The sequence below is a fragment of the Meleagris gallopavo genome, chromosome 5 (genome assembly GCF_000146605.3).
Source record: "Meleagris gallopavo isolate NT-WF06-2002-E0010 breed Aviagen turkey brand Nicholas breeding stock chromosome 5, Turkey_5.1, whole genome shotgun sequence".
Lineage (NCBI taxonomy): Eukaryota > Metazoa > Chordata > Aves > Galliformes > Phasianidae > Meleagris > Meleagris gallopavo.
Genome location: NC_015015.2, coordinates 38337214 through 38353960, shown reverse-complemented (window position 1 = coordinate 38353960; position 16747 = coordinate 38337214). Strand labels below are relative to the sequence as shown.

The 16747-nt window shown below is 40.1% G+C and overlaps 1 protein-coding gene across 1 annotated transcript in view; it reads left to right on the top strand.

The window, feature by feature from the left end:
• The window catches only part of SPTLC2 (serine palmitoyltransferase long chain base subunit 2), a 54046-nt gene extending 37424 nt beyond the window's left edge, over positions 1–16622 (top strand). Inside the window, exons 9-11 of the mRNA XM_010711777.2 lie at positions 5371–5506; positions 6242–6371; positions 10528–16622. Of these exons, the coding sequence (XP_010710079.1) occupies positions 5371–5506; positions 6242–6371; positions 10528–10647 (386 nt within the window). The 3' untranslated portion in view covers positions 10648–16622. The remainder of the gene's footprint in view (positions 1–5370; positions 5507–6241; positions 6372–10527) is intronic.
• The last annotated feature ends 125 nt before the right edge of the window (positions 16623–16747 follow it).

Genomic DNA, 16747 nt, shown 5'->3' with positions numbered 1-16747 from the left:
CTTTAGCATACTGATAAGTTTCACTGCTCAGGAACTATTTTATAGGTGTGTCTTGCTGTGTTGCTTTGAAGCCTCTATACAAAAATTAATTGAAAACTTTAGCATTTAACTTCCTTTGCTACTGTTTCACACATTTTTGTTTCAGATCCAGGTGATAGCTATCCCTAGTGCAACAAGCAGATAAAATCCTGCTTGTGGAGTGGGTCTTTTGTTTGTTTTGTTGGTACTGTTTGTTTTTGGTTGTTGGAGGGACAGAGTGCCACTCACCCCTCCCTGAAGTTGGTTTCCTCCTCTAGGAGTGCAGTGGACAATTTGTGTACAGTGCAGCATGTCTTTTATTTCTCATGAAGCCCCACTGTTGAAGTGTTGCATTGTTTGGAAGGACAGATTTGTGACTGTTTTCCAATTACTGCTTTGAGATCATAAGAAAAGCAGAAAACAAACAGTCCTAGTTGAACTAAATCTTCCCTTGAGTCCAATACCATCTATGTTAACTTATTCGTTAGCCTTAATAGATAACAGGAGTATTATAAATATTAGATATTTGTAGTGGGGTTTTTACTACAAATTCTAGGTCATCTTTGTTCTTTGTAGAAACTATTTTTAGTTTGGAGTTGAGAAGTTACTCAGATACAAAAGGGATCCGTCTTTTTTTTTTTTTTTTAATATATTCAGTCTGCCCAAGTAAGAATTCTTGAATAGTTTTTATTAATCTGCTTTTTCACTAAATAAAGAATTGTCCAAGAATATTCGCAGTGTTTGGACATTCTGTTTAAGCATAAGCTTCTGTGGTTTAAAGAGCAACGTGGCTAAATGATTGTCACTATTTGTATTTAACCAACTCACTGCAAGTTTAGATTTGGTGTGCTGGAATGTGCATTTTTTTTGTTGTTGTTGTTATTTTTTATACTACAGATAACTAAGGTATGCATCAACTTCTGCTTCAAAATTCTTGAAGAAATATTTGCTTGAGTATCTCTTAAATTGTTCTCACTGTAGCTAAAGTTTATTTAAATATGTGATCCATAAAACAGCGGTAGTCACCATGGTGATATATCATCCCTCTCACCTGTGGGAGTCTCCTCTGGCAAAGATTCTGATTTACTTTCCACCAGTGTTATGGTAGATATCCATCTTAGTGTATTGGCTCAGCCTGCGGTACAAAACACTCCTGTTGCAGTCAAATCAGGCTTCAGAGGTTCTGCACTTGATGGAATGGGCAAGTAATTTGCTTGGAGTTTAAAAATATAAAAGCATGCATCTGGCATTCTTGGCTGCGTGGAGTTGATAGGAACTACAAGTGCTATGGGCAGCACAAAGGCATTAGAGAAGCTTTTAGTAACTCTCAGTCCTGCTGCTGTGGGAGTTTGCACGTGGTTAATAATGCTTGGGCGGGGGGGAGCTGCAGATCTATCAGGTATTCTGCACTTTGTGTGTACAGCAAGCTGTGTGGTATGAAAATGAGCAGAGTAGGTTTAAAGTGACTGATGCCATCGTGAACTGGTATTCGGTTGTGTCAAGTAAAAGCACATGCCTCTTCTTTGTCAGCAGTAAATGCTGAGCTTGTTTTAGTTATGTGAGCAAAGGTAGTAATTGCATTTCTTTTCTCTGTTCTTGTTTCTTTCTCTGCTGAATCCACACAACTACAGCTCTGAGCTGAGGGCCGTAAAGGGGGTGTGTTTCTTCTCCTTTGATGGCATGTGACCTTTAATTCCATGGTAGCAATTTCTTTAGGGGGGTAGATGTAGGGTTTAGGTTAAATGATGTCCTGACTGCTATATGTGTTTTACTAAATTGCAAGAGCAATCTTATTAGAACTGCAATAAACTTGTAAAAGGGTACAAAAGCAAAGGACAAGTTATTAGCTAATAGTTCTAATTCCAACATAGGTCTGTCAGTAGTTAGTTTAAGCTATTTACAGGGCCCATAAGGGACTTGAGATCAGTTGCTGTGATAAGGGATTCTAGTTTTCCAGCCTTCTGAAGAATTCAATTCCAGTAATCCTCTCTTTCTTCCTTCCCCTGAAGGTCATCACATTCCACTTTCTTAGATTAAAGGATGTTACCAGAACTGTTGCACAACTCCTGTGCAAGAACAATTGGCAAGGGTGGTGTCTGAGTAGGCCTTCTCTGAGTGATCTTAAAATGAAGCTGTACACTGCCAGGAAAGCTAGCTGCTGGAGGAGTGTTGCAGGCCTGGCAGTCTTTCTAGACCTTCAGATGAGTAGATGTGGACAGAACTCTGAGCTTCAGAAAACATCTGGGCTGGGAAGGGATTTTTGAAGATGTGTCTGAATGCCTGGGTAGGTGTGGAATTAGCAACAGTGGTACCTGGTCACTGCTGTCTCCAAGCAATGCGTGCTTCAGCTTTGTGCTCATGGAGCAGATGGGAAAGACTGTAGAAGCAGGTAACAGCCTGCTACACCCGTGGGGCTGAATCCCAGCGCATATTAACAAAGATTAAGGCTGGGTATATGCTTTTTGCTTTATACTATAAACTGTACTCAAAATAATACTTGATATCCCTCTTAGAATCATAGAATCCTTAGAGTTGGAAGGAACTTTTAAAGGTTATCTAGTTCAGCTCCCCTGCAGTGAGCAGGGATGTGCACAACTAGATCAGATTGCACATGGCCTGGTCCAGCCTCGTCTTGAAAGCTTTTAGTGGCTCAGGGCATCAACTACATCTCTGGGCAACCTGTTCCAGTGCCTCACCACCCTCACTGTAAAAGACTTCAAGTGCAGAACTTTATATTGGTGTAGAAAACAAAGCTTGATGATCTGCAGAGGAGAAGAGCTGCATACGATGCAGGAAGAAGGGAAGCTAGAGGAACCTCTGCCAGGTTCTTGTTCATGCTATCTGCGTGCTTGATTTCATTCACCACAACTGCCATTCTTTCTCAGTGGTAGTGATGCATGGTTGGTACTGAGAAGTCACCACTGGATATGCTTTTATGATCTCAGTAATTTTATTGTGGTTGTGGCAACAAGTTTTTAGAGAGAGAATCACTTAATTAAACTGACAGCTCTGGTGCAGAGTAAAAGCTGACAAGCTTCTCAGGCCACAAGCCTTTGAAGAATGCAGCTGTCTTCCAAATCTATCTGTTGCTTTAGTAGATGCTTATGTCACTGTAGAGAGCTGTGCATGAAACTCATATCTGAAAGCACTCTTCAATCTGTAAGGACAAATCTAGAATCATTAACTCATTTTATGAGAAAGTGTTTATGGAAGACTGTGAAGTGGTTGCCAACTACAAATTAAGGTTGCTTTTTCACCTTCAGCCTGGAAGGTTCCTGGCAATTTGGAAAGCTGTGAAGGTGAGGAAGTTTCATCTCCTGCTTAGGTGTACTGTAAACTCCGTGCTGTGTGGTATGGGAGAATCTGCACTCTTGGCTGTAGAAGAGGGGCAGATCACAGCAGTTACAGCCAGCAGTGTATGTTATCTCAGTGCTCCTGAAGCTGTGAAATTTCACGTTTATTTTGATAGAATTACTGACATGAAATGTTGTCAAAAGTTGTGCATTTCTATACAGGGACAAGCAGATGCAGCTTTCTCAGGAGATACCATGATAGCATTTTTTTTTTTTTCCTTGTATGTAGGTTGCTCTTCTAAGCTGTCCTTAGCCATTTGTGGTTTTGTTGTTTGCCTGAACGTTAGAAATGCAAGTAATGCCATTTAGCCCACTATCTCTTGTCTTCTGGACTAGGCCTAGTTTGATTCTTTGTTTGTGGATTTTTTTGTTTTAGGGTTTTGTGAGGTTTAACAAATACAACAAAACATTGCAGGCTGGGGTAATCTGAATAACCAAGTCATTAGTTTGAAAACATGGGAAGAAGCTGAATCTCAGCTAGAGGATCTGATCTAATGTGAGCCAGTTACAAAGTAAGTTTCATGAACACAAGATGCATTTTAATGAAGTCTTGCTGGTTTGGGGTAAAGAAGGGAAGAAAAATTAAGCTTCTCTAGAAACTCTAGGGGATAAAAGATTAAGAAAGCAAGCTGTTAGTGGAGGAGAAGGGAAGTTTTAAATGGCAAGTACAATTAAAAGTACCAGCTCCTGCCCACAAATAACAGACCAAGTTTTGCAAACTTAACAGGTTTCATTCCTTTTTGTTACACTTCTTTGATGGGGTTTTGCCTTTGATTGCGTGGTGGTGGGTGGAATGTCTGATACTCTTGGCTACAAAAACTGTATAGGTTCTTGAAACTACATTTGTTCTGGCTTGGAGCATAGCTGTGTGGGCGTGAATGTTTCTTAGAGGCTTGGCATTCGTTTTGGTAATCACCTTATGTTATCTACAGCTTTAAAGGGGGGCTATTAATATCTAGCAGCCAACTTCACTGTGGTAACATCAGCACTGCTTTTAAAATTTAGCGTTTAAGTATATGAATTACTCATTTGGTGAAGGTGATGTCTGGATGATCAATTATCTAAAAAATATGCCGTGTGGACCTGAGACGAGCAATTATAAATGTTACCTATCATTGTCTTGCCAGTGGCATAGTGTTTAATCTCTTAAGCACATTAGAATAGTAGCTAATCTGAAATGTATTATTGTCAACTGCTTAGGAAAAACGGTGTGCATCTTTTCCTGGGCAATACAGAAAAGTAATACACTGTGCTGGGTTAGAATTTAGCTGATAAATAGGTTGTTCCATGCATATCTGAGTATCTGGAATATTTGAATTTTACTAGCAGTCTAATGTCCTGTGTACAAATTTTGCCAAATGTCCAAAAAAATCAATTCAGAATTAGCTGATCACATGATAAATTGGCTGCTGCTGCTTGTGCATAATGAGCTGGATTATCAGAGGTAATCTGTTTAATTTAAGCCCAGCTTGCTTTCAGTGAAAAAGGTTATGGAGCAGCCGCTCGATCACTTCAGCATGCAGACTAAGAGGAATGTGGTAATTCTGTCAATACAGATAAGCTGGAAAATATATGGTGAGAAGCCCCAGCTGATTAATATTCACTATCTATTCAAACTATAAGCAAACCATTCTTTAACATGCAGGTATCAGTGAATTTTGAGCAAACTTTGCAGCTTGTTTAAAACCAGCTTACTGTACTGTTTTGCCAGCTTTGTATCTCTTGATACAATTCAGGTATGGAAAAATTAGGGGGGTGGATTTGACAATTATGCTTGTTCTTCTCCATTCAGCAACAGCCTTATCAGAAAATGAGCAATTAATCTTGCTTAAAAGAGAAAGAAGAAACTGAATTCTAGTTTGCGTTTAATTTTAACACTTCTGTAAGCACAAGTTGTGCATTTGTAGTCTGTACCTAAGTGAGAAGAAATCTTGTGCTGCAGTTACAGATGTGGTTTATGAATGTTGTTTCTATTGTCTAATCTTCATTTCTTTTCTAGGGAGAGAGTGTGTGCAGCAGCTAGCAGAGAACACAAGGTATTTCAGGAGACGACTGAAAGAGATGGGCTTTATCATCTATGGAAATGAAGATTCCCCTGTTGTGCCTCTGATGCTGTACATGCCAGCAAAAATTGGGTAGGCTTAACAGATTTTTTTTGTCCATCTGCTTTAAAGTTATCGTGCTACAAGAATATTAAGACTTTTCTAAATGTAAAGAAAGACTGTTTTTGTTTTGAAACATGGCATGTAGTGGCAAAGCTTGTTCTTATTCACATATAGAGGTTTTTGCATCTTTCTTAAAAATATTTGGCATCAGATTAGATGATTTTTTGTTGGCTTTTTTTGCAATTTGAGTGTTCCCATGATAAGCACTTCAAAAAGCGGTGCATCCTGTGGCTCTATAATGTGCCTCAATTGAATTTAATTGGTAGAAACAAACAATTTTGAAATAGCAGAAGCATTTGCTTTGGGATATTGCAGCAGGGGGCATTCCTCATATAGCCAAACTTCTGAGCCTTAGTTCCTGTTTCCTATCAGAAGGATTTGCAAGCTTAGGTTACAAATCCATTTAGAAAGAGCCTGCCAAAAGACCAGCCTCTGCCACATATAATCTTTCAGCTTTGTTAAAGCTTAATACAGTGAAAGCTTTTGAGGAAGACCACTTTGGGATTGAACTAAAGAGAGCCTTTGTAATTAGATGTTCTACCTCCATGAGAAAGAACTGGAAGCTCCAACTTGTGGTGTTACAGGCTTGTTTAACAAAGGCGTGTATAGGTAAACATACTAAGACCTTTGTGCTGTCACTGCTCTGTCTCTACAGGTATCATTCTGACCAATTTTCCTTGATATTTTTTTTTTTTTTTTTGGCAGTGCGTTCGGGCGTGAGATGTTAAAGCGGAACATTGGTGTTGTGGTTGTGGGCTTCCCTGCAACTCCCATCATCGAGTCCAGAGCCAGATTCTGTTTGTCTGCAGCTCATACCAAAGAGATGCTTGATACGGTAAGTGTCTCATCTTGTCTCTGTCTTGCTCGTGTCTTCTGTAAACAGAGATATAAACAGAGATAACAATTCTAGTTTTTGTGGATTCTTTTGTGTTGTGTGTTTTTTGTTTGTTTTTAAAGAATGGTTCAGTGTTGGGTATACAAATTAATTAAGCCTAATGTTCAGAGTTCTCTGTAGTAGAGTGGACGCCATCTCCAACAAATCAGAACGGCCATCTTCAGTAAATTTCAGGGACTTTTTCCCATTTCAGATATGCAAGAGAGATGGTCTTGTTCCCTCGAGACACTGTTTTTTCTTTTGTTAAATGGGAGCATAGTGACATTCTCAATTAGCTCTGTGAAGGATCGTGGTTGACTGGAAGTGGTGCTTGAGGAAATACAAGAATATGATCAGAGGAACTGCAGGCTGGACAGCCTCACCTTGACCCTTAGGAGGATGAAGAAGAAAAAAAAACTATTTTCAAACCTCTTACGGACAAGAAGGTGGTTGGGAATAGTTATTGTAGAATTATGAAGGAGAAATTGTGTCTAGTGTTCAGGTATGATCAGGTGGAGATGCTTTATAATGTGAACAGCAAATAGGAGTTGTAGTTTAAGCAAACCCTTACCAGCATATCAACAAAAAAAAAGTAGTTTTAAGCCTTTAATCCTTAGCTGCCACACGATTTCTACATCAGTAGCAAAAAATGGCCCTTCTTGATTTTAGATTTGCTAGGAAGAGTAATAAGGCAGTAGCATGTAGAGTTTGGTATGTATATCAGCTGCAGCTCTGTACCAGTAGAACAACTTGCTTTATATCTGCGGTGCTGTACTTGTTGCTTTCAAACTATTTCTGCCCGTTAAGACCTGAAGAATTCCACCTTGACACTCCAGCAATCAGCTGTTAAAGGGGTTCCTTCCCAGCTACTTATCCTGTTACTTTTCCTGTAATTATGCTAAGTAAATTGTTTCTGTTCTAAATAATTCTGAAATGTATTTTTTGAGAGCTCTCTCCTTCTCCTCCTTTTCTCCATTGTAAAATCAGTAATACTAGACTTAAATTACTTGGAGCATAGCAATAGAAATGAGCGCATTGAAACAAATGGAAGAGCATTTGTTAGACACAGGAGAATGAATGGGAAGAAGGTGGGAGGAGGGGAAAAAAAGAAAATGTAAGTCTGAAATCGTATTCCTGCAAAGTGAGCTGCAACTTAAACTGCGCAAATTTGATGTGCTGATGCTATCTGAGCAATCACAGCATCTTGCTGTCTGCTAGTCTGTCTTCTCGTGACTAACTGGAGTCTTTACCATAGCAGGCTGGTTTCACAGGGTATTTATAAGCAGTATACTTGCTCTCTTTTAAATCCAATCTGCAATTTTGATTACTCTGCTTAAAAAAGTGCTCTTTTCTTATCAGTCTACTTACATGTCTTCTAGCTTTCCAGAAAGTTTTGTGCGTTTAGCTCTGGGGACTCAGTTCTAGAGTATACATCTAGGTGCTAAATGCTTCAAACCAAGGAAAATGCTTGTTTAATATATTAGGGTTTGTCTGCCTACAAAAATTAATTCAGGACAAAATGTATGAATTTTGAAGTGAATGAAGAAATCTTGATTTTTAGCTTGGTGTGTGAAGGCTTTGTTCCAAGTTGGCATGAACTGCTTCCAAGTTTAAAGTGACTGCATGCCCTGAACCCAGAACACTGGCAAGTGGAGTTAAGAAGTAGCAAGTCTTTGTGTCAGTGACTGTGTTCTGCTTTTCTGCTGACACAGTGAAACAGAATCAGCTCCAGGCAGCTAGTAATTAAGACCATGGTCAGATGTGTTCCCTCTGCTGAACTGTGGCAACGATATCCAAGAAGAAAATAAATGAAGTGAGTAGAAGTGGAGAAAGCTGGCACAGTTTCCACAAGTCAGTGGTACAGAGAACTTGGTAGCCCATCCATGTGTGCATGGATACTAATGCTGTTATTGTGGCATTTTTTGTAAACAAAATTAATCTGAGTACAGAGCAAGGGGAGGAGAAGTTTATCTTATACTTGTATAAGATATATACTTGTATACTTGATATTTGTAATGCTTCCTTGTTCTTATTAAATAAAACCATGTGATGGGGAACAGTTCTCAGTTACAATTTTAACCATTTTATGTAAATAAAACTTTCTTGCCTGAAAATATTTGGCTCAGGATCAGAGTGAGGTCCCTCATAACCTGCATCCCTGTGGGTTGGTGCTTTCTTTTTAGTGATGAAAAATATATATTACACTCTTGAAATCAGAGTTCACCAATGCCATTTCCTTTGTAGTCTTCATTAGTCACATGGTCCTTTTTTGTTTTAAATTAATAAAATCCTAAATCTGCATTCAAGAGTAACAGTTAACAGACTCTTTCAACAGAAATTAACCTTAAATTGTTTCCATATGGGGTCTTTACTTTAAGCTCTGGCAAACTGTGCCCACGCTCTTGTTTGGTTTTGTTTTTATTGAGGTCTAACTTCTGGTCTTGTCATTCCCCCAGATTTTAGAATGGAGAGGTTCTTGCTGCCAGATACAACAAGCATGAGGGGCCATTGTTTAAAGAAATAAGAACTTGGACTATTCATCCAGGAAGGAAAAGCATGTAGGGATATTAACATCCATCTGCCAGCTATTCTCAAGAGACAGGCATTTGACCCAGAACATGTTAAAAGTGGAGTGTTGTTGTTGAATTATTGGCATTCTGAAAGAATGCTGAACGTACCTATCTGAACAAATCTAAAATGTAAGGGAGTGCAGAATGCCAACCTTGGGAGTTCAGAAATCTCACTTAAGTTGGAAGTCATCTTCTGCTCATGTCTTTGTCACTCACCATGGATAAGATAGATAATTAGCATGACATACAGTTGCACGTTTATCTTCAGCAGTTGACTTATTTTTACCACCTTGTTCCAGGGATGGTCTCCAGAGAAATAGAAGCTTAACGTCTGACTTCTAACAAATTCTACTGTGAGCCAGTGTCTTATCAAAGAGATTGCATCATTATAGAGGGGAGTCAACTCTTTGAAAGGGTAGATAACAGCAGGGCAAGGGGAAATGGTTTGAAGTTGAGGAAGGGAAGGTTTAGGTTGGGTGTCATGGGGAACTTCTTTACAGAGAGAGTGGTGAGGTGCTGGAACAGGCTGCCCAGAGAGGTTGTGGATGCCACATCCCTGGAGGTGTTCAAGGTCAGATTGGATGGGGCCCTGGGCAGCCTGGTCTAGTATTAAATGGGGAGGTTGGTGGCCCTGCATGTGGCAGGGGGATTGAAGATTCATGATCCTTGAGGTCCCTTCCAACCCTGGCCATTCTGTGATTCTGTGATTATCTGAGTAGAGACTTTCCTCATTTCTTATGCTAGCAAGTGCTTGACTTCGGCAGAACTTCATATGATTAGCATTCAGGTCATATAGTGAAAGGTTTTGCATGCTCATTAGCAGTGCTCTTGGCCACCAGTTGGCTAGGTGTCCCTCTACGGCTACAGTTAGAGAAAGCTTCTTTCCAAGTGGAAAAGAACACTTGGGATCCTAATCAGAATGGCTTTTCATTCCTTGGCAAAAAAAATATCCCATACAATACTTAGCTCATCTCTAGTTGTACATAGGCAACTAATTCTAATCAAATACAGATATTTTAAAATAAACCAAGAAAAGCTGCTAGCATAAAATATGCTACTTTTCACTGTCTTCTAATATAAAAATTATCTGTATTTTAGTAGTAGATAGTATGCCAACACATACAGTATTTTCATACTGAACAATAGAAAAAGAGTGATCAAACCTCCAAGTGTGTTTTCCTGTTTCAGCTGTATTAACCTCCCTAGAAAGGGAGGAATGCTTTTCTCAATTGTTCCTTGTATAGACAGGCATGGCTTTAATCAGGCTGACAATGAAAATTTAAGTAGAATTGCTAGCTGCTATATTTGTGCTTTGGAGTTGGAATAGTCAGGTATGTTCGGAGTCACTGTTGGTGAAATTACTTGTGCCACTTACATGGTCTGGAATATTAAAAATATTAAAACACAAAGAAGTTGTGCATACTTGAAGCTACATCATTCTAGTCTGGTGAATTTCCACTTGGCCTATGGGCATGCGAAAAGGAAGATGTGCTGATAGCTTTCTTGCATCTGTTTCCCCTGCTGATACACTGTGGTCTCTTTCTCAGGCTTTAAAAGAAATCAATGAAGTTGGGGACCTTTTGCAACTTAAATATTCCCGTCACCGTTTGGTACCTCTCTTGGACCGGCCATTTGATGAGACTACATATGAAGAAACAGAAGACTGAGCTCCCTCCATATGCCTTGGTGGGAGGGACATACCCCGTGGGACACTCTGTGGCATGCAGGCCACAGTCTGTGAACAACACACTTCTGACTGCTTAGTGTAAAAGACATTTCCTCACAATACTGAAGTGGCCACCATCAACTCTAAATGGCATTTTGTAAATAGAGAGAGGAGAAGGAAGGGGAAAAAAAAAAAAAAGCTTTGATTCATGTGTCTTCAGGGTCTGGCCCTAGAGGTGCTTGGCTTTATTTCTTCATGTTGCTTTTTATATTTATTTGTCTCAATAAGTTCACAGCAATCCACGTTGGCTGTGGCTGATGAGCTCAGTTTTTGTATGCACCAATAGCCTCCCAGATGCTGGCTGAGGTGTTGTGAGCATGTGTGATGCTGGCATGACAGCATTTCCAGTGTCACTGCTACATGTCTGAACTTGTAAGGGGTAAGCTGACCTGTCTGTTGATTGGAGACTTCCTAGAGAAACTGTTGATTGCTAACTTTGACATATTTAACAAGATTGATAATCAACCAAAGCTCTTTTATTTTGCCGTTACTTGCTTAAAACTTGAATATAGCTTTTTTTAAAATAAATGTGTTGCTGACACGTCACTGACAGGACCATTGTTCCCAAACAATATTTAGTTTTACAAGTCTCAGGCAGTAAGACTTCTGGGACTCTAACTACTTTTCCTTCCCAGTACGGATACCAGATTGCCTCCCGGGTTTGACAATAATTGTCCTCTTCATATAGGGTAAGTGATGGAGAGATTTTATTGTTGTTAGTGAATTTTAAAATGGGGATGATTTGTTTTTTGTGTGACATACTTCTGTGGGTTTTTTTTGTTTTTTTTAAAGTGGTCTTAATGTGTATTGCCTTCTTGGTTTCTCATCTTCACGTTACTTTGTCTTTGCTTTAGAACTAGTATGAAGCCACAAACAAGCATATCTAGTAGCTGCTAGGTTCTGGAAAGATGTTCTTGGAATTAAGTAAACTATAGCAAGTGTCCTGCTGCTTGTTAAGTCTAGAACCTCTGAATAAGCAGACTTATACAGTGGATTAGAACTACTTATCTCATACAGATCTGTGAAAGAATGATTGCTACCCTCTGCCACACTAATTCACTGTTTCTTGTCATGTATGGGATGTTCTTGTTGTGCCAGGCTTTTATGCAGAGAGTATGAACAGCTTGGATTTGTATCAAAAATGCTTCAGCTAGCCAACAAAGTCTCAATTGGTAGCTGCATATCATGTCTATGTAGGCCTTCCTTGAAGAGCAAATGTCTTCACAATTGCAATTAGTTTGAGATGGTTATTTTTTTGTATTTCTGTTACTGTGGGGTCAAATCAATGTTCACTGAGCCAATTGCTGTTAAGAATCTTTTCTTTCCAAATTCCATGCTGTCCTACTCTGATCAAAGTTTTGAATAGCCTCCTTTCCTTTAGCACACCTTGGAGATGGACTATAACTTAGTCATTGCATCTTGAGTTCTTTCAGTGAGCAAAGTGGATTGTTTAAGTGATACCAAAAATGTTACGACCAGGATCAGTTGCAGTATAGTTCTTGGTGTGTTTTATTTTTCCTTTTTAACATACTCCTTCCTCCTTCCAGACACAGATTATCTGCAAAAATAACTAGTGCTTTAACATTGCATAATTTGAATTTGGGTTAGCATGATGTTCTTTGCAGAGGTTTTTAAACAAATTCTTCATCTTAAAGCAAACTGCAGTTCAAAGTAATGTGTTTATATAAGTTACTTTATGTTCATTCTTGCAAGTAACAGGGAAAGAGCTCTTTGGTCACTGGAACCAAGCAGTTCTGCAAATTCGTTTTGTTGATTAAAGCAGAATTGGCTTCTCTTTTATACAATATCTTCACATCTTTGTAGATCTTTTTAATATAGCTAGAATTAGAAACGCCGTTTTGACTTCTACCGTTGCATTTCAGAAATTTAATTAGATGAGAATTAAAACTGCTTTTTGGATTAACCATTTCTGTTTCATTCCCCTAATGCTGATCTGCTGGCCTTCTGGAGCAGGGTGTGTGCAGCCCAAGAACTCTGTAACCTGCATGTGCAGCCTTGCTAGTATGAAGTAATCTCATTTGTTCAAATACAGAGTAAACTGCAGTTACGTGAGCTTACTTTAACATTTGACCTTTCTCACCTGCATTCTGCCCAGGACAAGCTCTAACATTCCAGCAGATGACCTGCTTTCTGACTCGAAGCAGCTTTACCTCAAAGAATTATTCTTTTCCTTTCTCGTTTGTAGCAGGGAACAAGAGGAGGTTAGTGCAGGAATCCCCCTTCCAGACTCCACTCCTGATACTGTTGACAAAATGGAATAGCTTGAGCTGACAAAACCAGCTGACTCAGAGACATAGGCCATGGGTCAGTGGGGAGCTGTTGAGCCTTCGGAGATGTACAGCATGCTTGTATCTGCAGCGTGGTCAGCCAATTTGAACCTTGTGATGTGTTAAGTTAGAGATGGGTTATAGCAGATAACATAAGTCTCCAGTCTTAATCTTGTTCCTGAAATTCAGTTTTAGGGCAACTTATTTTTGGACAGGAGGAAAATGGCTGAATGAATGAATCTCAATAATCCAAATAACTCCTATGTAATGCATCTGGAAATGTCAGTGTTTTGAAATTACAAGTCACCATGTTGGAATTCCAGTTGTGCTTGTCCAGTTGTACTTGTTTGAGGAGATGGTGTTCATGCTAAACTTCAGCCTTGAAGTATTTTTCTGCTGTGTTACGCTGTCTGTATAGGACTTTGAATTCCAGGTTTCAAAGACATTTCATAAATCATTCAGGCCATTAGTAACATTTGCAAACTGCTTGGTCACATTTCATTGCCATGTCCTTTTGGGAAAGCAACATTTCCCACCTTAACATCGCCAGAAGGCAGTTATTCAGGGGAACCTGCTTTGCCGAACTCTGGTTCCTGATAAAACTGCTCCTGAAAATGAATGTCTAACATAGAGCATTTTTGTGTAAACAATTCATCAAGCTTGAAAGCCAGGAAAATCATTTCATACCCATTGAAACACTCTGCTCCCGCAGGTGAAGGAGCAGACCACTACTGGTTTCTGGTAGGTAAGCCTATAGCATGCACACTGTCACTGTGGTGTATAGGGAGGACTGCTGATATGATATTTATGTACTGACTAGAAATCCGTCTCCATTCATTTCTACTGTTAGGACAAAGGGAGAAAACCAATCTTGAGAGATCACGAAGGAAGAAAAGCTACTTGAGAAATAGAGTCCAGTCCCTGCCAACTTCTTTGAGACATTCTAATTGAAAATGACTCCTGGTATTTCTTAAGAGGGACAAAATTCAAAGGAAAATGAAAGCTGCTCTTGAACAAAGGATTTTGCCCTGTACTGTATATTGTCTAAACTTATTCATAAATATACAGTAGTTACCTTCCCCATACCTCTCTAAAGAACTTAGCAAGAAAGAGTTTGCCTCTGCTGAGCTGAATGAAGAGTTCAGGAGCTGCTGATCATATTCTTTTAAGAAAATAGAGACTCTTATTTCCCAGCATCAGTGAAGAGTGTGAGATCTGGTGCTTGTTAAAATCTGGCCTTTGCAAATCAGAGACTTTTGTCTTGAGGAGCCTGATTTGTGTTTTTTCTAACTTTTTTTGTTTTAGTTCTTTGGCAGAGTGGAAACAAAGTAGGGTGTTTTTTTCATCTGTGTGTGTTTGTAACCAAATATTCAGGGCTGCTTTTTTTTAATTGCTTTTGGTTTTTTTACACAAGATGTGAACTTATGTATAATATGTGTATACGGTGTATTTAACTCTTTCAGTTTCTGTATTTTTTTCCCTTTGAAGTAGCATCTTTAGAACTATTCTGGTTCTTGGTTTGGTGGTGTAGTATGCTTCTGCTTTAGGCAAAATCTCAGGAGTGAACCAACCAAGCATCTTAAGGTGATGAAGTCATTTAGTGAAGGAATCACATCATCTGTCCTCTTTTGCTGTCTCTTTAAAGAATGTAGAAGTGGAACCTGCTGCACCTTCAAATAGAACAGGAAAGGGGAGTGTTCCAGTGAAATCAGTGATCCAGCCCTATGCTGTGTGGATGAAGGAAATCTGACTTCCTGATACAGCAGGGGTGGAGAAGGGAGTAGTTGGTCATCAGTAATTCTCAGTGTACAGGGATCTTTCATGAGTACTGGAACAAGGATCCTTAAGGTAGGAGTGCAACTTCAGTGCCCCAAAGGGATACTTCTCTATAACTTTTCCATGCTAAGTAATCAAATACTTCTGCTGTGCAAATATTTATTTCTTTATCTCCAAAGCATCCTTTACTTATTCCTGTCTTCTCACCAGAAGCCATATTATCTATTCAGGCAGGTCATAGGAGAGGCTAGAGAAAAGCTGCGCACATGAGCTGTCTGCTTCATCTGAGAGAACATCTTGCAGCATTGTATTTAGAGTGCATGAGCTCCCTCAATTCATCACAGAATGGAACTTGTGCAGATTTACTCTGCACTGAGTAAATTGCTTAGTGAAAATGGCTGCAGTTAGTATGCAACCTGTGAAAGCCAGTCTCGCGGGGATTTGTGTGGCTTGCAGCTTCTGTTTGGAGCTCAGAAGTAGTTGTGATCTGTTCTAATAGTGGTGAAGCACTGAGCTGTCAGTGAATGCCTCATACTCATCCCTCAGCAGGGGAACTGCTGGATTCAGAGCTGCACCTGGTGTTGGACCACTAGTTGGGAAAGCACCAGTCAAATGGCCTGTGTCACTCAAAGGTGGTTTTAAGAGGAAGAAAACAAAACCCAGAACCTCATATGTCATTGTGATGGCTTGTGTTCCTGCAAGCATTCCCTGTCTCACAAGTTGTCTGTTCAAGGGTTGGGTTGTGAATTTAGAGCGCAGCAGTGTTTCTGTGAGTGCTGTGCTGTGCTTTATCCGTGATAGAGGAGAGGTGTTTGGTGCAGACACTGTTTACATCCCCAGAAGGGGCGGGTGTAGGAGTTGACGACTGTGTGTTGAAGGCCTTAAACTGTGACTCTTGGTATGAAGAATTAAAATTAAAACTGACCTTGGAAGATGCAGTGGATTTTAATGTGTGTAAGAATACTCTGTGCTCTTAGCTAAGCAGTATGTGCTCCTGTTTCCTTGTGAGGGGAAAGGTCCAGCTCTGCTTTCTGAGCCTAGGCAGCAGCTGTTAAGGAACAGGGAGGTGCACATTTAAGGCCAAAAACAGTGCAGCTCTGCACTAATGTTCCTACGTAGCAAACATTGGTGACTGAGTCTGGGCCGCTGCGAGCGTGAGGATAACTGAGAGGGTTGGGGATGTCAGCAGCAGTGGCAGCTAGCAACGATTTCAGTAGGAGGTGACTGGGTCTCACCTGAGTATGTTACAGGTTGGTGTAGTTCCAGAAATACCCTCGGTGATGTAAAATGTGCACCAGAACAGCTGGTTTTTATTTTTATTTGCCAAACCTCATGCTGTCCAGACAGCGTTTCTGCTACCCCCTAACGGTGTACGGATCTAACTACAGCCACAGCCTTCCGCTGTCAGAACAGCGAGAGCTGAGCAGCACTGGAGCCTGAGGCTCTGGGCCATCAGCCCGAAGCCAATGGTGGCCCACGTTTCCACGAGCCCTGGGCAGCATTAGCGAGTCACGGCACTTAATCCTGAATTGCACTGTGTTCCTATGCCTCTGTGTTGCTATAATGTACATATCTATCGGATTCTTTTGTAGATAAGACATTTTAGATAAAATTTTTAAATGGGCTCCCCCCCAGATATTTTATGCCAGATGTCTAGTTTTTTTTACACTGGGGATTAACATTGAGGTTGGATGCTGTGTGGACAGGGAAAGGATAAATGGATGGTACATTGACTTTAAAAAGGTAACAATGCATGTTTTAAAAGAAAACTGGAGAAAAAAAAACTGCTTGGAAAAAAGAATTCATTCAACTATATTCTATGTTCTGCATAATAAAGACTTTAAAGAGAAAAGCCCTGCCTGCTCCTTCCTTAACGCCTTCCTTAACGCTGTCTGCAGGACTGGGTGAGCTGGGCGCTCAGAGAGAGCAGCGTGTTCGCCGTTCCCGCTCAGGAGCCCTTCACGGGGGCGACGGAGA